At 42.0% G+C, this 21,018-nt stretch overlaps 2 protein-coding genes across 2 annotated transcripts in view; both read right to left on the bottom strand.

Moving 5' to 3' along the window:
- The window catches only part of LOC112234309 (collagen alpha-2(IX) chain-like), a 43,584-nt gene extending 37,098 nt beyond the window's left edge, over positions 1-6,486 (bottom strand). Inside the window, exons 1-6 of the mRNA XM_042310030.1 lie at positions 6,254-6,486; positions 4,598-4,672; positions 2,679-2,714; positions 2,517-2,579; positions 1,419-1,472; positions 410-445 (exon numbers count right to left, since the gene is read on the bottom strand). Coding sequence (XP_042165964.1) covers positions 410-445; positions 1,419-1,472; positions 2,517-2,579; positions 2,679-2,714; positions 4,598-4,672; positions 6,254-6,325 — 336 coding nt within the window. The 5' untranslated portion in view covers positions 6,326-6,486. The remainder of the gene's footprint in view (positions 1-409; positions 446-1,418; positions 1,473-2,516; positions 2,580-2,678; positions 2,715-4,597; positions 4,673-6,253) is intronic.
- An 8,309-nt stretch (positions 6,487-14,795) lies between these two features.
- Positions 14,796-18,272, bottom strand: LOC112234314 (growth hormone-releasing peptides-like). The gene is made up of 3 exons (XM_024402380.2): positions 18,089-18,272; positions 15,600-16,006; positions 14,796-15,391 (listed from the first exon to the last, which is right to left on the bottom strand). Exons 1-3 carry the CDS (start codon positions 18,254-18,256, stop codon positions 15,289-15,291), a joined length of 678 nt encoding a protein of 225 aa, XP_024258148.1. The 5' UTR covers positions 18,257-18,272; the 3' UTR covers positions 14,796-15,288.
- Between the last annotated feature and the right edge of the window lie 2,746 nt (positions 18,273-21,018).

Here is a 21,018-nt window from a genome sequence, read left to right as displayed (position 1 = left end):
AGCCGCCTAGCTAGAATTCATAACATATCATGTTTTGCAAATTTGTAACATATTGTAAGTTTTGCAAATTCATAACATATAATGCAAATTTTAATTTGCAGCATATCATACAAAGTGGGTGATGGAGAACCACTAATTAATACATACCATACAAAGTATAACATATAATACCAAATGCTCTGAGACCAGGTTGATTGTACATGACTGGTGGAAGAGGCTAGTGATTGTAGAATCAGCTGCCAAAAGCTGTGATGACAGTGTTATGTAGCCCGTATGACTAGCACCCCCCCGGGAAAACCCTGGGCCCTATTTATGACGGAGGATTAGTCCCTGTGGTTTTGTAGTGATCAGGTTATATGTAGTCTGTACTGAACAGTGCTCAGGTTCTGTTGAGCCTGTTAGTACTTACAGTGGGTCCAGGTTCACCACCAGGTCCAGGCTGGCCCTGTAGAAAACAACAATAAACAACAACAACAACATGAGGGTTTATTCTCTCACAGTTCACTACAGACATCCAATGGCTGACTACTATGACCTGGTTGACAGCCTGTTTCTGTTTCGGTAACACAATGTTAGTGTTGTTAAGTTCTGAAACAGACGGGCACCTAGGCTAGTAGTCTAGCTGTCATTCCAGTTCACTTCTGGTACGTTTTCAATCAACCAGAGCAGAGCAAAGAGGGGATTCAGAAAAGGTGTCCGTGAGGAGAAGAATCGAGGCACTTTAGACCAGTGGGCCTCAACTAGTTTTGCCTCTGGACTCAAATGGAACCAGTCTTAGTAAAATAGTCGCTTCTCAATTTATTTTTACCAAAATGCAACTTGGAAAAAAAAAATTGATGCTAAATTGATAGTAAATGTAGCAAATATATGGCAAGGGAACAACATTCCTACCTTTTTAATTGTCAATAACTTCACATTGCTCATATTGTTGATGAAGAATGTTGGTAAGCTCACTGGTTTGAGACCACTAAATCAGCCCGATCTGCTATATAGCGCTGCTAATAACTCTACATTGAAAATACTTAGATTGAAGGAAAATAGTTCAGAGATAAAAGCATTTTAAAATGCAGGTTCATTATACTTTCTACATGCTTTCTAACTGGTTTAAGTCCTTTAAGTTGAGACTGGAGTCTTTTTTCTTTCAAATGAAAATAAATAAAAAAACATTTCACCCAGAAACTACCGAGCCGTGACCCAGAAACTACCGAGCCGTGACCCAGAAACTACCGAGCCGTGACCCAGAAACTACCGAGCCGTGACCCAGAAACTACCGAGCCGTGACCCAGAAACTACCGAGCCGTGACCCAGAAACTACCGAGCCGTGACCCAGAAACTACCGAGCCGTGACCCAGAAACTACCGAGCCGTGACCCAAATTTGAGAATCATTGCTTTGGACTATTGAGATGCTCCATCTTACTTTAGGTCCAGGGTTCCCAATAGGGCCGCCGTCTCCCTTTGGTCCCATCAAACCCTGTAGAGACAGAGTGACGAAGAGAGAGAGCGAGGGTAAAGAAGAAACAAAAAGATTCATTAGGAATTAGTCTCATACAACAAGTGCAGGTAGGGATTTCTGCGTGAGACCTAAATTCCCATTATAACAGTGGAACAGTGGTCTGATTGGATTTGACACGTCCAGATAATCAGCAGGAAAACAAATCCCTGTGGAATGTCTCTCAGCGTGTGACTGTGGGACGAGCAGATTGACTTCCTAGTCCCTTGGTTAGAGCGAAGCAGTTTCCTCAAAACAGCCACCTTCATTCATTACAACATGAAGCTCAGTCTTTCTAGCTGTTTAAAATATATTAATGCATCAGGATTTACATCAATGCTTTTCTTTTCCTGGAGGTTTCTCCAAACACACACAAACACACAAACACACACATACACACAAACACACACATACACAAACACACACACACAAACACACTCACTGCATGGTCGGAACTAGAAGCACAAGCATTTCGCTACACTCGCATTAACATCTGCTTATGTGTATGTGACAAATAAAATTTGATTTGATTTGAAACACACACACTTTCTCTCTTTCTCTCCCTCTCTCTCTCCCTCTCTCTCTCTTTCTCTCTTTCTCTCTCTCTCTTTCTTTTTTCTCTTTCTCTCTCTCTCTCTCTCTTTTTTTCTCTCTCTCTATTTCTCTCTTTCTCCCTCTCTCTCTCTCTCTCTTTCTCTCTTTCTCTCTCTCTCTTTCTTTTTTCTCTTTCTCTCTCTCTCTCTTTCTTTTTTCTCTCTCTCTATTTCTCTCTTTCTCTCTCTCTCTCTTTTTTTTCTCTCTCTCTATTTCTCTCTTTCTCTCTCTCTCTCTTTCTTTTTCTCTTTCTCCCTCTCTCTCTCTCTCTCTTTCTTTTTTCTCTTTCTCTCTCTCTCTCTTTCTTTTTTCTCTTTCTCTCTCTCTATTTTTCTCTTGTTTCTCTTGTTCTTCTTCACAAACTCATCCTTTTTCAATCTCTTTTTGTAACGCTCTCTCACACACTCCGCATCTAATAGATAGAAGACTTACGTCGATGCCGTTCTCTCCGGGAGGTCCATCTGGACCAGGCTCACCTGGGTCCCCCTTCAACCCCTACAAACAGAGACACAGCCATGGTCAGGTATACACACACATCAGAGATGTTGAGTAAGGTGCATGAACACCCTTGAACATGCATACACAGTAACTTACTGGTGGGCCAGAAGGCCCAGGAGGTCCTTTTTCCCCCTGTGAAGAGAGAGGAACCAAAATGAGAGACATGATGTTAACAATTTGTTCATACGTTGTATGTTAGCTACTTTTAGAAATTGATGAATGAAAATCAGGTTATGTAGAAGATGTTGAAGTCTTTGGGCTCTATTCAATCTGTATCGAAGTTCAGCATTACAGTGTGAATGAAATGTTCCTGCATTTTTTATTTAACTAGGCAAGTCAGTTAAGAACAAATTCTTATTTACAATGACAGCCTAGGAACAGTGGGTTAACTGTCTTGTTCAGGGGCAGAACAACAGACTTTTACCTTGTCAGCTCAGGGATTTGATCTAGCAACCTTGCGGTTGCTGACCCAACACACTAGGCTACCTATGCCACTGAGTCACAGTAAGCGCTACATATGTTGGCTCAATTGTAAATGACCTTTACATTTCTTCAGCGATACAGATTGAATAGAATCCTTGATGACAGCCCATTGTTTACCTTGAGGGATTGGTGGAACCTCCACTGACCCTACCAGAAGGCTATGGCTGCATCTCAATATCCCAGAGTTACTTCCTTACCTAATCTCCTTACCTAATCTCCTTTCCTCAATCAGAACAAACATTTACTTTAAGTGCTGGACAAGTGAAATCAAATTCCTAGTAGGCAACCTCCACATGGCTGCCATCTAGCCAATGTTTCAAGTCAGGGATAAGACAGATAATGTAAGGAGAGGAGACAAGGAGGGGAGACAAGGAGAGGAAGCCACTTTAGACTATTGAGTTGCATCCTAGGTAGTGACATCAACCTTTTGCGTATTCACCAATCCAGTTCACCCCACATATCTGCAAGGGTCAGTTTGTCACACGTGGAGAGGAGGATGGGTGAAAATGTTTATTTTAAAATCCAGCCATGACTGACAGCTCATGGTTACTCCGCCCTCAAGGTGGAGTTAGGGAACTTACCAATCATGATAGGACTAGGTAGGTAAATATAGTGGAAACTAGGTGGAGCTATTGCTGACACCTAACCCACTCAAGTCTGCAACGGAGAGTGAATAAGGGCACGGGGGAGTGAACAAAGTTTTGGGATTTATCTGCAGCCAGCTGCTGTTGATCAGAATTGGGTTTCACAGCACTCCCATTCCAGCCCACCCTTTGGTGACATCACATATCATAGCAGATAAATGTATGACCCTGGGGCCCTTTCCATTCCAAGTTCCAACCCAGAAGAGGTGATCCATGTTCCCCTCAAACATTAACCTGCCAGTCCATAGCCTTCCATTAGTTGGAAAGAGAATGAGCTTCTATGTCCAACTCAGCGAGGGCATTGACATATCCTAAACCATTCACGTTAACAGTATATCTATGTGGCTTTGGGGGAGAAACATCTCTCCTACTAATCGCATTGGATACAATCCTACCTTGTAACATCACATTCCCTTTGAGTCATACAGGACGAGGCTCATACAGGACGAGGCTCATACAGGACGAGGCTCATACAGGACGAGGCTCATACAGGACGAGGCTCATACAGGACGGGGCTCATACAGGACGAGGCTCATACAGGACGAGGCTCATACAGGACGAGGCTCACACATTAGGGGTTTTCCTTCTCCATTCATGGTCGAATTCTGTATTCTCAACATGTTTTCAGAACCTGGCTTTACTTAGACTGAGAATACCTCAAAGGTATCACATTACCGCGATATTAGCCCAAACCCCTCTCTTGGGATGGAGGGAAAGCTCCCGACTCAAAGACCTCTCTCACTGTGGGAAACAGAGCTCTTTTGTGCCGCTCTTTTGTGCCGCCCTCTGGTGGTACAACCGCGTTACTACCACAGCGTGCTCCGTTAGGTACAATGCCTGTCTTTGTGACAACCTGTTGGCGCTGGGCGAGGCGGAGGGGATACTCACATCAATGCCATCAGACCCGGGGGTGCCAGAGGGACCGGGCGGACCGGGATTGCCTTGAGGTCCTGGAGGACCGTTCTGGAAGAAATTAGAACAAAATGGAAGGTTTAGAAATGTGCAAAGGTTTTTTAGAGAATTATTTGGGCTTAGAATGTATCACTTCTTGGCATTCATTCAATTGGATACCAGTTATTTTCATACTGGCAAGTTTTGGGATTTTTGTGCCATTTTATTGTAAGCTTTTTGATAATGGATACATGGCTAGTTTTGGAGCAGGTGCTAATTGATGAAGGAACAACAATGTGAGGCAATCACACATTATCAAGTGTCATCATTCTTCAATCACACATTATCAAGTGTCATCATTCTTCAATCACACATTATCAAGTGTCATCATTCTTCAATCACACATTATCAAGTGTCATCATTCTTCAATCACACTTCATGTGAATAAAATCCTATAAACAAGACCAAATCATCATAAACACAAAGTAATTGAATCACCTAGAAACATCACCCCTACCCCTCACATTTTACATAAACCATGTAACACCAATTCAAATCCAATACCACTGGTAGCCTATATGGAACGATTTAAAAACATGTATAAACTATCCAGAGCTCATGAGAAAAAATAGGATTGATGAATGAGGTTCTCTTTCTGATATGGAAGTGAAAATCATGTCATGAGGCTGGGAACGTTTACCAAGACCCTCTCCCATAGGATTGATGAATGAGGTTCTCTTTCTGATATGGAAGTGAAAATCATCCCACATCCTGTATATGTCTCTCCCATCCCCTTCTTTTGGGAACGCAGCTTTTTTAAATCGATTTCAATCCGCTTCAACCAGTCACAACACAGAATCCTCATGCAGTGTAGAAATGTATTCCAGAAGTGCCAATCATTCAGAAAAAAAGGTTGGGAATTCCACACAAGGATCCTGTTTGTTCAGATAGATCCACTGGTAACTTTCTATTGGATAGCAGGTGGGTGTGATTTGTTGGAGGGTATCATCAGGTCCGTCATTCCGCGTGTGGTATGTGTGTTTGAATAGTGGTAAAGAGACTGGGTGTCTTGACTGGGTGTCTTGAATACACGGCCTGTGTGTGTGTGTGTCCAGACGAATTCCAGTTGTGAATCTATCTATACCTCTATGGTTCTCTACTGAATCTCCTTTTTGGCAAAACAAAAATGGTAAATCGGTCCATGTTATGTATGCACTCCAACTTTTGTTCAGGAATATCCGTCCATATGAAAAAGGAGACAGTTCCATTCTTCATCCATATTCAGGAAGAATCACTATCCACAGAATCAAGGGCCATAGTAGGAAGATACATGTACAATGCCACATTACACAACACACACAGTTCACAGCTGATCTTCATCACAATGACGATGACGATGATGAAACACTCAAGCTCTGAAACACCATTCTGATCGTTCATTCTTCTGAAACAACACAATTCCAAAATGTTGTTTTCCAACCACCACTAGCCAGTGTGACAACAAAACCAAAGCAAGCACAGCAGTCCCCCTAGCAACCCCCTTTGACCTCCACCCCCAGTCCCTCTCTTCAGGGGACCCCTCTCCCACCATACGCCAGCCAGAGCCACCCTAATGTGGGTACAGTCCTAACCTCCCCTGTCCACTCCACTCACCACTTGGGCCAGAGCCAGGCACAGAGTCTGCAGGATGACCCAGCTCTTCAACACTGCCGAGAGTCCAGACATGATCCCTCTCTCCTCTCCCACTCTCTCTCTTCAGTACTAAATCCACTCTTCTATCGCTTTCTCCCTCTCCCCTGTCCTCTCCTTCAAGCCGGAGACAGAAACTGTAAGGAATCCAAAGGGGGGATGTGCGCAGCCCCAAAAATTCCACCTACAAAAAATAGTGTCAAGGAATGGTTGGATGGAGGGATGGGTGGGATGAGAGAGAGGTGTAACCCAGCCCTACAGCCTGCCCCAGTGGACATAGGACTTCCTGAAAGCCCCCTACACCAACACAGAGACACACACCGATACATACACACCACGCAGACACACACACAGACACACACAGACACACACACACACACACACACACACACACACACACACACACACACACACATACACAGAGAGACACACACACAGAGAGACACACACACAGAGAGAGACACACACACAGAGACACACACACAGATAGAGAGACACACACACACACACACACACACACACACAGAGACACACACACAGAGAGAGAGACACACACACACACACACAGAGACACACTGAGGCACACACACACACACACACACACATTCACCTCACAGCTCATTGCCATGGTGGGTGGGGGCTGACAGCTGCACTTATGAATAATGTATCCCCTTAGACAGGTTCCCACAAGCTCATTGGACAAGCACAGCCGCTGCTCATGAATATGCACAGCCAGGTTCCCACATACTGATTGGACACAGCTGCTACCTAGCAGAAGGGGAGTTCCTGAGTGACTGAAATGTGAGTGTTATGCCCCAACCTACATTAACTCTCCCACTTCCGCCCCATAAGCAATATTGTAGAAGCTCCACCTTGTCTTCTGATTGGCTTGAATTTCTGCCATATTTCTTACATCTATACACTTCTTCCAACAGTGCTCAGGAGCTATGGCTTGTTTCTGGACAGGGGGCGTGTGTGTGTGTGTGTTCTGCCCTATGCCAGCCTTTCACATAGGAGTGTCGAGTCTCTCACTATTTTCTCAGTGAGTTTTCTCTATGAAAAACTGACTGAATGCATTTGAGCAGATCACTTTTGTTAAGTCGGTCAAGTGTGTTGCATTATGGGCATTTGTCAGACTTGTGCCTACATGACGACTGCATGAACTTTACAAACACCATGTGATCAAAGGTTATGAAGTTTGACTGCAGTCGATTACATATTTCTGCAGTTGCTCTTCAACGACTTCGTGACTGAAAGAGTAACCAACTTTGCCGCGATTCAGGTATAAAGGCTAAAAGCGACCGACTGCAGACAACAGTCGAGGAGTTAAGTTGGGGGAGATGCATCTGCAACAGCTGAAAGTCGGACACTAATGTGGTTTTTCAACAGCAAGGCTCAGAACAACACAAGTTGGACCATTTGTAATCCTATACTGCAGCTCAAACACACCCATATGTTGTAGAGATGCTGTTACTTCTTACATTTAGCAGATGGTATTTCACAAGTTGATCTTACCTGTATCTAGTCTGCTCTCTCCTTTGATGAAATGCTGCTCTCTGTTGGTCATCTCTAGTTACTTCATCTCTAGTTCCTTCATCTCTAGTTCCTTCATCTCTAGTTCCTTCATCTCTAGTTACTTCATCTCTAGTTCCTTCATCTCTAGTTCCTTCATCTCTAGTTCCTTCATCTCTAGTTACTTCATCTCTAGTTCCTTCATCTCTAGTTCCTTCATCTCTAGTTCCTTCATCTCTAGTTACTTCATCTCTAGTTCCTTCATCTCTAGTTCCTTCATCTCTAGTTCCTTCATCTCTAGTTACTTCATCTCTAGTTCCTTCATCTCTAGTTACTTCATCTCTAGTTCCTTCATCTCTAGTTACTTCATCTCTAGTTCCTTCATCTCTAGTTCCTTCATCTCTAGTTCCTTCATCTCTAGTTCCTTCATCTCTAGTTACTTCATCTCTAGTTCCTTCATCTCTAGTTCCTTCATCTCTAGTTCCTTCATCTCTAGTTCCTTCATCTCTAGTTACTTCATCTCTAGTTCCTTCATCTCTAGTTCCTTCATCTCTAGTTCCTTCATCTCTAGTTCCTTCAGTTCACATTATTCCAGAGTTGGTACAGTGGTTGCTCACTAATACCTAGCCCTATGCTGGTGGTGTGTTCTGGAATAACATTATAGAAAATAATGATATTGAAGGACAATAATATGTTCTTTCATCTAGAGTGAATTATCCTATGTAAACATGAATAAACATGAAACATTCAATAGTAATGAGGTCAAAAGTGACAGCTATTGTGGATGAAACCCATTTTGAGAGTAGAGTAACCGTGCCAGAGGAAAGTTCACCCATAATACCAAAATGTCACAAATGTAAAGTTCAGGAATAATAGTGAATATAAAGAAATAAACCACGGCAGTAAGATGCGTGAACAGTAATGCTCCGCAAAGACATTGTTTGATCTCCCGATCAAATGCATATTTTTGGTTGGATTCTAACTTGAAATCCCTGCACTCAAAGTTTAGCTGAGATTTCGCACGTCAGTGTATGCATGATGCACAAGTTCATGTTTATCTCAAGTTAGGATCAACCCTACAGAACTTGACAGAAAGACGTAGGCTTATGCATTTAACAGGCAGAAACCAATACATTTTACAATCAAATCCAGCTGTATTCATACAGCACATGTCAGACATGGAAACAAACACAATGAGCTTCATAGGACAAAATGAAAGAAAACAATGAAAATAAAAGCTGAAATATTTACTACACAAGAAACATAACAAACAACATAACAATACAAACTGAATGAGTAAAAATGCTTATCCCAGATTGTAAAACATGTCCTTGCTGGTCCTATTCCCTACACCCAAGACGTAAGATTCCTACCGCCAGCAAGCAAGGGGATTTTACAGTTCACCCGGTGATTTGCATTATTGGTGGGAAGGCCCCACTCATAGGACCGCTATGAGCCCTTGGCAGGCTGCTTTTGCATTTCTGGCATTTAGACTCCACTCATAGGACCGCTATGAGCCCTTGGCAGGCTGCTTTTGCATTTCTGGCATTTAGACTCCACTCATAGGACCGCTATGAGCCCTTGGCAGGCTGCTTTTGCATTTCTGGCATTTAGACTCCACTCATAGGACCGCTATGAGCCCTTGGCAGGCTGCTTTTGCATTTCTGGCATTTAGACTCCATTCAGAGGACAGCTATAAACCCTAGGCAACCCATCTAATCATGATTTAATTTGAAAGACAATAGCAAGGGATTTCTCTCATCTCAAATTCGGCCTGCCACCTTCCAGCTAACCATAGCCAGTCAGAGGCTTCAAGCTATTTTTGTTGTGATTTTAATTTGCTTTTATTTATTTGCCAAATTAAAAACACAATACAACCACACATGTGAATATAATGCATTTACAATCATTGAGGATGACACAAAAAAGCGATACACCTAATCATTTACAATTTAAGATTAATGATATATTAATTATGCACCAACATAGACATCATTTTCACCATTGATTTAATATACTACATATTTAAGGCAATATAAATGGTTCCTTTCTAGCAATAAATACCACTCCCTAAACCGCCTCACCCACTTGAAGGAAAGTGTTGATCACTACTGTCAGTAGGTGGCAGCACCTCTTAAACCCCATGGAAGAAGCCAAAAAGCCTCAACAGGAAGCTATCTTTGCTACTATCCTTCATCGAGTTTTCAGACATGTCTTTGATACTTGATAGTGGCCAGTAGCTTTTTGGAAAATGAAATTCCACAGACTGTTGGAACTAAAGAACAGTTTACTTGTCTGCATTTATTCTACCAAACATTTTGAAATATCCAACAAAGCGACACCCATTCAGTTGATATACACTGTGTGTATAAAATATTAGGAACACCTTCCTAATATTGAGTTACACCCCATTTTGCCCTGAGAACAGATGCAATTCTTCAGGGCATGGACTCAAGTTGTCGAAAGCGTTCCACAGGAATGATGACCCATCTAGACTCCAATGCTTCCCACAGTCGTGTCAAGTTGGCTGGATGTCCTTTGGGTGGTGGACCATTCTTGATACACATGGGAATCTGTTGAGCATGAAAACCCAGCAGTGTTTCAGTTCTTGACACACTCAAACCAGTGTTCCTGGCACATACTACTATACCCTGTTCAAAGGCACTTAAATCTTTTGTCTGGCCCATTCACCCTCCGAATGGCACAAATCAAATCAAATCACACATACACAATCCATGTCTCAACTGTCTCACGGTTTAAAAATGATTCTTTAACCCGTCTCCTCCGCTTCATCTACACTGACTGAAGTGGATCAATAGAGGTGACATCAATAGAGTACCACAGTATGAGTCATAATACCCATAAAACCTAGCGGTCAAACAGGGATATGGTGACAATAATTTTTCCACTATTCATTTTTCCTGTAGGGGAGTTTAGAAACACTTAAAGGAAGGGCTATGTTTCATGTAGTCTTACCCTGGTGTGTCGTTTTGACAACCGTGTAAATCTCTCTAGGACAAGGTGACTTTTATCAAATTGGCCAAATTTCCTTCAATGGACAATTCTGTCTTGTGCAAGTTTAAATTGACACAATACCTGTTAGCAAAGGTGTCATCTAGAGATAAAGTGCTAGAGCTTGCAGGGAATTGTGGATTTGTATGATGTCTACTTTGGTGTTAATTAGCATTTTCAAATCTGAGATATATTGATACAAGTCACCTTGTCCTAGAGAGATTTACACAGTTCTCAAAATGTCACGCCAGGGTAGACCTACACGAAACAGACCTTATTTTAAGTGCTTCTAAAATCCCCTATGGGAAAAATTTATGGTGGAAAACAGATTGGAACCATTTCCCTGTTTGACCGCTAGGTTTTACGGGTATTATAATACCTCTACTCTGGGGCTCTATAAGACTCTCTCCAATACCACCCAACATTGCAGAGTTATGTGCATCCTTTCAAGCACACCCTTCTCATTAACCTGTGGTGAGTCATTCACAATTGTCGATGAACAAGTAAGGTTTTATATGTAAGATGAATAAACAAAGAGCAAAATTATTGAATATTATTGTATTATTATTTGTGCCCTGGTCCTATAAATGCTCTTTGTCACAACCCACGAGCCAGGTTGGGACAAAAACTCAAACTCATTCTTATGTTTAATAAATGTATCGTATAGTGTGTGTGTGGCAGGCTTACAATATGTCCACCCGGCACAGCCAGAAGAGGACTGGCCACCCCTCATAGCCTGGTTCCTCTCTAGGTTTCTTCCTAGGTTTTGGCCTTTCTAGGGAGTTTTTCCTAGCCAACGTGCTTCAACACCTGCATTGCTTGCTGTTTGGAGTTTTAGCCTGGGTTTCTGTACAGCACTTTCAGATATCAGCTGATGTACGAAGGACTTTATAAATACATTTGATTTGATTTGATTCATGGGCGAATTTCTGCAGAGAAACCACTACTAAAGGACACCAATAAGAAGAGACTTGCTTGGGCCAAAAAACACAAGCAATGGACATTAGACTGTCCATGGTCTGTCGTTTGGTCTGATGAGTCCAAATTTGAGAGTTTTGGTTCCAACCGTCGTGTCTTTGTGAGACACAGAGTAGGTGAACAGATGATGTCCACATGTGTGGTTTCTACATGATTCCATATGTGTTATTTCATAGTTTTGATGTCTTTTAAAAAATAAAGAAAAACCCTTGAATGAGTAGGTGTGTCAGACTTTTGACTGGTAGTGCATATATATACAGTATATATACATATAAATATATACACATATCTTATACACATATCTTTTTTAAATATATTTTCCTTTATTATTTTCCCCTAACCCTAGAACGCCTCCCCTAACTGGAGTGAACTAATGGGCAACAACAGTTTATATATACTATATACATTTTACGGACACAATGTATTTTACCATAGTTATCTTTTGTTTGTTTTTAATCCTACGTTTCAGCTAACATCAACCCTTCCCATCTATCTCTGAAGACCATCCAGTTTCATTTTCATTGTGCCTAAGACAGATGGTTACTTAAGGATAAGATGGTAGTAGGGGGGTTGGTCAGGGTGGATGGGTGGGCGCATAACATGAACATCTATCCACCTATAGGTTGTGTGGTGGGGTGGGCGCATAACATGAACATCTATCCACCTATAGGTTGTGTGGTGGGGTGGGCGCATAACATGAACATCTATCCACCTATAGGTTGTGTGGTGGGGTGGGCGCATAACATGAACATCTATCCACCTATAGGTTGTGTGGTGGGGTGGGTGCGTGGGTGGGTGGGCATATAACATGAACATCTATCCACCTATAGGTTGTGTGGTGGGGTGGGCGCATAACATGAACATCTATCCACCTATAGGTTGTGTGGTGGGGTGGGCATATAACATGAACATCTATCCACCTATAGGTTGTGTGGTGGGGTGGGCGCATAACATGAACATCTATCCACCTATAGGTTGTGTGGTGGGGTGGGTGCGTGGGTGGGTGGGCATATAACATGAACATCTATCCACCTATAGGTTGTGTGGTGGGGTAGGCATATAACATGAACATCTATCCACCTATAGGTTGTGTGGTGGGGTGGGCATATAACATGAACATCTATCCACCTATAGGTTGTGTGGTGGGGTGGGCATATAACATGAACATCTATCCACCTATAGGTTGTGTGGTGGGGTGGGTGGGTGGGCATATAACATGAACATCTATCCACCTATAGGTTGTGAGTTTGAATCTCATCATAGGTTTAGGCCTTTTAGTTATTTTGCAACTTTTCAATACTTACTACTTTTTACCTACTTTGCATCTACTTAGCATGTTGCTAACATTTCCTCTTACCTTAAATGTAACCCGTCCCCGTCCCCTTCCCCTAACCTTAACCCTTTAACCTGACTCCCAACTCAGCCCTAACCTTAACCCTTTAACCTGACTCCCAACTCAGCCCTAACCTTAACCCTTTAACCTGACTCCCAACTCAGCCCTAACCTTAACCCTTCCCCTAACCTTAACCTTAACCCTTTAACCTGACTCCCAACTTAGCCCTAAACTTAACCCTTCTCCTAACCTTAACCCTTTAACCTGACTCCCAACTCAGCCCTAACCTTAACCCTTTAACCTGACTCCCAACTCAGCCCTAAACTTAACCCTTCCCTAACCTTAACCCTTTAACCTGACTCCCAACTCAGCCCTAACCTTAACCCTTCCCCTAACCTTAACCCTTTAACCTGACTCCCAACTCAGCCCTAACCTTAACCCTTCCCCTAACCTTAACCCTTTAACCTGACTCCCAACTCAGCCCTAACCTTAACCCTTTAACCTGACTCCCAACTTAGCCCTAACCTTAACCCTTTAACCTGACTCCCAACTTAGCCCTAAACTTAACCCTAACCCCTAACCTTAACCCTTTAACCTGACTCCCAACTCAGCCCTAACCTTAACCCTTCCCCTAACCTTAACCCTTTAACCTGACTCCCAACTCAGCCCTAACCTTAACCCTTTAACCTGACTCCCAACTCAGCCCTAAACTTAACCCTTTTACCCTTCCCCTTCCCCTAACCTTAACCCTTTAACCTGACTCCCAACTCAGCCCTAACCTTAACCCTTTAACCTGACTCCCAACTTAGCCCTAAACTTAACCCTTTAACCTGACTCCCAACTCAGCCCTAAACTTAACCCTTTTACCCTTCCCCTTCCCCTAACCTTAACCCTTTAACCTGACTCCCAACTTAGCCCTAACCTTAACCCTTTAACCTGACTCCCAACTCAGCCCTAACCTTAACCCTTTAACCTGACTCCCAACTTAGCCCTAACCTTAACCCTTTTACCCTTCCCCTTCCCCTAACCTTAACCCTTTAACCTGACTCTCAACTCAGCCCTAACCTTAAACCTTTAACCTGACTCCCAACTTAGCCCTAAACTTAACCCTTTAACCTGACTCCCAACTTAGCCCTAAACGTAACCCTAACCCCTAACCTTAACCCTTTGACCTGACTCCCAACTCAGCCCTAACCTTAACCCTTTAACCTGACTCCCAACTCAGCCCTAACCTTAACCCTTTAACCTGACTCCCAACTTAGCCCTAAACTTAACCCTAACCCCTAACCTTAACCCTTTAACCTGACTCCCAACTCAGCCCTAACCTTAACCCTTTAACCTGACTCCCAACTTAGCCCTAAACTTAACCCTAACCCCTAACCTTAACCCTTTAACCTGACTCCAAACTCAGCCCTAACCTTAACCCTTTTAGCCTTCCCCTTCCCCTATCCTTAAACCTTTAACCTGACTCCCAACTTAGCCCTAAACTTAACCCTAACCCCTAGCCTTGCTAACATTAGCCAGCTAGATCATGTTAGCCACCTAGCCACTTAGCTAGAATGTGTAGCATATCATACATTTTGGAAAATTCGTAACATATTGGACATTTTGCAAATTTGTAACATATAATACGAATTGTTATTCAAAACATATCATACAAAATGGGTGATGGACATCCACAAATTAATACATATCATATGAAACATAACATAGCATACTAAATGGAGTGTGCAAGATTTACATACAAAATAATACAAACTGCTCTGAGACCAGGTTGGCCAGTCAGCACCTGGTCTAGCTACAGTATTACATGATTAGCCTATCTATCATTAGCTAAGTAGGCCTACTGTTTTTTGGTTGTTTTTTTTTCAATTGGGAGGAGAGGGGAGGCGAGAGATACGAGAGAGAGTGGTTGAGAAGTGGAACATTCAGAAGTTGACGTTTGGTAGACCACTTTGGAGCTATCCATGGTTCTGAAACGAATAACATCCAAATCAACGGTAAAATCGATACTATCGTTTTAATTTGTGCTTTACATGATTAAGTAACAATATGCCACCAATTTAACAATATTCATACATTACATAGTAGATCAAAATTACGAAAAAACATAAGCGACCCAGGTCATGAAAACGGGACCCACTTCTGTGGCGACAGAGTTCTTTCAAGAGTTCCAGAGGAGAAAATCCAACGTTGAGCTCTTCAGAGTCTTCTCCCGTGTCTCTTCTTCCTCTGAGCCAAAATCATAATAATTATAGTCTTGCTGCCTGAAGAATGAAAATAGATGTACATTTTGAAATTATAGGCCTATGGGGCTTTCCCATTCGAAAGTCTATAAAGTGAAGCCTAAATGGTACTGTATCGGTTTTCCTTAAATATATATATTAAATAGTAATGCAATTATTTAAAAGGCTACCTTATGTTATTGGTCGAAACATGCTACAAAAACCCCATTATTCGTCAACGTAGGCTTACCTAATGTTTCCATTTGGCACGGGTTCGGACCTGCGTGAGAAAAAGGCCATAGCTCGGAAAGGATACTGGCGGTTGAACTCATTCCTGCCGAACCTCTGTGGCAGGGTGGCGGAGGGCAGTGTCCCGACATGGGGACACTCAATACACGACGTCGGTTCCGTTGCGCCAGACCCCTGTGCTCTTCCAAACCGTTGCGGTAAATTAAGGGTCGTTTTGGGTGAGTGGGTGTCGTCGGGTAGGGAGTCCCGGCCGAAGCGAAGCGGAAGGTTGGCATGAAGGTGTGACGTTTTGACTGGTGGCGGGTAGAGTCGGACCATGGTCGGTGCTAAGCTGACTTTGCCGCTGGTCGGCACTACGTTGATTTTGAAATCATCCACCTCGATACTCCGTGGTATTTCATTGCTTGTCTGAAAAGAAAAAAGCAGGGAAAAAACATAAAATATTCCTTTTTCCCTCATCTTATTTTGTGTGTGTATAAAATCTAGATATAATCACACAAAAATGAATATTATTGATGACTATTCGTTAACTGGTAAAGAAGGCTCCAACTTGACTAGTCGTTAACTGGTAAAGAAGGCTACAACTTGACTATTGGTTAACTGGTAAAGAAGGCTACAACTTGACTAGTTAACTGTTATAGAAGGCTACAACTTGACTAGTCGTTAACTGGTATAGAAGGCTACAACTTGACTATTGGTTAACTGGTAAAGAAGGCTACAACTTGACTATTGGTTAACTGGTAAAGAAGGCTACAACTTGACTAGTCGTTAACTGGTAAAGAAGGCTACAACTTGACTAGTCGTTAACTGGTAAAGAAGGCTACAACTTGACTAGTCATTAACTGGTAAAGAAGGCTACAACTTGACTAGTCATTAACTGGTAAAGAAGGCTACAACTTGACTATTGGTTAACTGGTAAAGAAGGCTACGACTTGACTATTGGTTAACTGGTAAAGAAGGCTACAACTTGATTGTCATATCAAATCAACAGAGCAGCATTGCACGGCCATTTTAGCAGATCTTTTTTTAACCTGATATTTACTCGGAAACTATGGAATCATAATATCAATCAAATGTTTTTTATTTTTTTATTTAAACGTTTTACATCAGCAGTTGTCACAAAGTGCGTAACAGATTCCCAGCCTGAAACACCACAGAGTGAGCCATGCAGAAGCGCAGTGGCCAGGAAAAACTCCCTAAAAGGAGGAGTGTTCCTGGTGTGCACGATTGTCAGACTGATGGCTAATCAGAACATAAATATGTAGCTCAATTCAGATAGTAGAACATTGTGCCACCTTGTTTTAATAAGCCAAAATATTATGATTTGGTAATAAATGCATAGTTTAACCCTTATTTTTCACAAGTAAGCCAATTGTAAAATAGGGATGAATAGGTGGCCAGATAGGGAATTTAGCCTTACTCTTACAGTAAGTTCCATGGGATCTTTAGTGACCACAGAGAGTCAGGAGACCTGTTTAACATCCCATCCAAAAGGCGGAAGGCTACACAGGGCAACATCCCGGTGGATTCTGATATTTTTTTTCAATCAGAGGAAAGGGTGCCTCCTACTGACCCTCCAACACCACTTCCAGCAGGATCTGGTCTCCCATCCAGGGAATAACCAAGAGAAACCCTGCTTAGCTTCAGAAACAAGCCAGCAGTGTGATGCTGCTGACAATTCTGTTTGTAGAACAGTCTGCCACCTTGTCACCCAGTCAGCCAAAATATGATGATTTGGTAAGAAATACATCGGCTTAGTTACCATTTATTAAGAGCTACACCAAAACTCTGTAATGCCCTTTACATTAGATACAGACAATCTATTGGCAAAAGCAGCTCAAAACTCACCTTTTTACTTTGGCTTTTATTTAGTGGGTCTTTATAGGTGTTTTCCATTGTATATAATATGTTTTTGCTATGAGTGGCGTTTTAGGCTAAATGTTATCCTGTTTTCTCTGCTTTTATTTTGATTAATTTTCCATTAATTGGTCTGTTGACCAATCAGATCAGCTCAATTGCCCAGAATTGGGCTGCCTGTATAAACGCAGCCTGTGAGCTGCAATTAGCAAGCAAATAATTACCAACTAGGTTACTTGATTTAAATCAAGTTTACTATGAAAATAATAATTAATAACAATAATATAGACTTTCAATTTATTATTAGCTCTACTTTATTATCTAATGTTGACATTAAATTGTATTTTGCTGCATTTGACCTCTTTTTTTCAAGCTTCTTATTGAAAACACTTTTTTATTTTACCTTTATTTAATTAGACAAGTCAGTTACAGAACAAATTCTTACTTTCAATGACGGCCTCAGAACAGTGGGTTAACTGCCTTGTTCAGGGGCAGAATGACAGATTTTCACCTTGTCAGCTCAGGGATTCAATCCTGCAACCTTCTGATTACGAATCCAACATTCTAACCACTAGGCTACCTGCCGCCCCTCTAATGCATAAGAGATCATTTTGGGTGTAGGGTTATGCTTACCTGAGGGTCCTGTCGCTGACTGGTGGTGTGCCCATCGTTGTCGTTGGTCATGGACATTCTGTACGCCCTAGAGTCAGAGGCCATCACCCCTTGGAACCCCAAACACCCCAGAATAACCAAGGTGAACATCGACATGGTCGTCCTCAAAGTGGCAGTGACAGGAAGCATCTTGTCTCTGTGGAACATTGACTACCATACTTATACCCTCTGTCCCTGACCGTCACCTGCTCTTAAAGGGTTCACAAACACACACACACACACACGCCATTCACCAACCAGAATCATGAATGAAAGCATTGCCCACCCCGGTACTTCCTAATTTGGCCCACATACAAAACATAGTACACACACACACATTCACAATTCACCATATAATTATCAATGAATGCATGTGAACATGTGCTCATTTGGCCCTCATTGTACATCATACAATCACATGACCAGAATCAACCAGTCATTGAACAGTGTCCAACCTGCCCTACTGGACATGTGCCACACACACACACAAACACACCAAAAGACAGGGAAACAGTATTTTTAAAAGTGTGACGTGAGTATTAATTTCTTAATTGGTAGGGCATCTTTGTGGTCATGGTAACAGAGAGCCTTGCAAGGAGTGTGTGTGTGTGTGTGTGTGTGTGTGTGTGTGTGTGTGTGTGTGTGTGTGTGTGTGTGTGTGTGTGTGTGTGTGTGTGTGTGTGTGTGTATGTGTGTGTGTGTGTGTGTGTGTATGTGTGTGTATGTGTGTGTGTGTGTGTGTGTGTGTGTGTGTGTGTGTGTGTGTGTGTGTGTGTGTGTGTGTGTGTGTGTGTGTGTGTGTGTGTGTGTGTGTGTGTGTGTGTGTGTGCTTATTTTTTTTTTAAATGTTTAATTTCACCTTTATTTAACCGGGTAGGCTAGTTGAGAACAAGTTCTCATCTACAACTGCGACCTGGCCAAGATAAAGCATAGCAGTGTGAACAGACAACAACACAGAGTTACACATGGAGTAAACAATTAACAAGTCAAAAACACAGTAGAAAAAAAGAGAGTCTATATACATTGTGTGCAAAAGGCATGAGGAGGTAGGTGAATAATTACAATTTAGCAGATTAACACTGGAGTGATAAATGATCAGATGGTCATGTACAGGTAGAGATATTGGTGTGCAAAAGAGCAGAAAAGTAAATAAATATAAACAGTATGGGGATGATGTTTGTGTGTGTGTGTGTGTGTGTGTGTGTGTGTGTGTGTGTGTGTGTGTGTGTGTGTGTGTGTGTGTGTGTGTGTGTGTGTGTGTGTGTGTGTGTGTGTGTGTGTGTGTGTGTGTGTGATGAATGTAGGGTAAATGAGCATTTGTCGGTGGTGACAAATAGGGTCTTACTGGTCAACTGACTTAAGGTTATATACAGTACAGTAGGACCCTTGAGTAACATACATTTTATTGTGGATCCAAATAAGTGCATGTGAGTGTGTGATTGGCCACCTTTTTATGGACTGCCCCCTCTATCGTCACGTTTACACAGCAGCCCAATTCTGATCTGTTTTTCATTCATTGGTATTTTGTCCAATCAGATAATTGCGCAAAAGATCAGAATTGGTCTGTCTATGTAAAAAATAAAAAAATAAACTTCTACCTCAGTTATTATTATGTGTGGATACGAGACGAACATTTCAATCGGATGACTTAATGGTTTGGACACTTATCAATTCTACTTCTAATTAATGCTTGTCTAAAGCATTCTTTCCCTCTTAGCCTACTAACATTCAGCTGTTATTTATTGAGTGTTGTGTTTCCTGCATCTTGGCAACAGCTAGTGGGCTGCAGTGAAAATATTCCTGAGGGGAAGAAACGGTGAATTGTGAGAGAGATTGATGTAGGTCATTAACATTAATTAAGTAATTCAGCAAATAACATGTTCCAGTTCTTTCATTTAAATTACCCTGCATGACGTACGTCATTCCACATTCTCATTCTGAATCATAGTAGCTTTGTTTGTTTTAATGAATTACTTTTTAATGAATTACTCACTAGGTTTGTATTTTCGTTTGGTTGACACTGAATTATAAGAAATGTCATAATTACTTATTTAAAATATTTATTTGATCCAAACATCACAACCTGAAATTCTTTTAAAAATGATCTGTCTCTGTCTCTGTCTTTAACTCTCTCTCTCTCTCCCTCTCTGCATGCTGGGAGTGTTGGTGCATGCTGGGAATTGAATGAGCGAGTGCGAGTGGTGTCGGGAGTTAGATCGCCTGTGTTTTCTTTTAGTTTCCTTTTCTTGGTGCTTTTCCTTTTTCTATTCGTGGTTATGTTTTTTTGGTAGAATTAGGTATATTGTATTTCTTGTTGGAATTGCCCTAGTTTTGGTGGGGATGGCGACCCACATGGGGACGCTGTCCCTGTCAATTCGGCACTGCTTCAGGTGTGTTACTGAAGCTACTGTCACTGTGGAGGAGTTTCTGGTCACCGTAGGAGAGAAGGTAGGCTATGAAAATGTTGCTTATGCATCGAGGATGAATAAAACGGTGATGGTTTTTATTAAAGAAGAGCGTCTTCTCGATCAAATGGTTGAGCAAAGCGTACTTCTTAAAGGTATGTTTATTCAAGTTACACCACTTTTTACACCACCAATCTGAGTTACACCACCAATCTGAGTTACACCACTTTTTACACCACCAATCTGAGTTACACCACCAATCTGAGCTACACCACCAATCTGAGCTACACCACCAGTCTGAGCTACACCAGCAATCTGAGTTACACCACCAATCTGAGTTACACCACCAATCTGAGTTACACCACTTTTTACACCACCAATCTGAGCTACACCACCAATCTGAGCTACACCACCAATCTGAGCTACACCACCAATCTGAGTTACACCACCAATCTGAGTTACACCACCAATCTGAGTTACACCACCAATCTGAGTTACACCACCAAT

The sequence above is a fragment of the Oncorhynchus tshawytscha genome, linkage group LG31 (assembly GCF_018296145.1).
Source record: "Oncorhynchus tshawytscha isolate Ot180627B linkage group LG31, Otsh_v2.0, whole genome shotgun sequence".
Classification (NCBI taxonomy): domain Eukaryota; kingdom Metazoa; phylum Chordata; class Actinopteri; order Salmoniformes; family Salmonidae; genus Oncorhynchus; species Oncorhynchus tshawytscha.
The sequence above is the reverse complement of the archived record's forward strand: the minus strand, read 5'-3'. Positions and strand labels throughout refer to the sequence as shown.

What these genes read in the sequence shown, in the direction of transcription:
- LOC112234314 (XM_024402380.2), bottom strand. Translation starts at nt 18,256, where the DNA reads ATGCTTCCTGTCACTGCCACTTTGAGGACGACCATGTCGATGTTCACC. An exon ending in GTCAGCGACAGGACCCTCAG is followed by an intron (nt 16,007 to 18,088) that starts GTAAGCATAACC and finishes TTTTCTTTTCAG; the next exon opens with ACAAGCAATGAAATACCACG. An exon ending in GTGCCAAATGGAAACATTAG is followed by an intron (nt 15,392 to 15,599) that starts GTAAGCCTACGT and finishes TTCATTCTTCAG; the next exon opens with GCAGCAAGACTATAATTATT.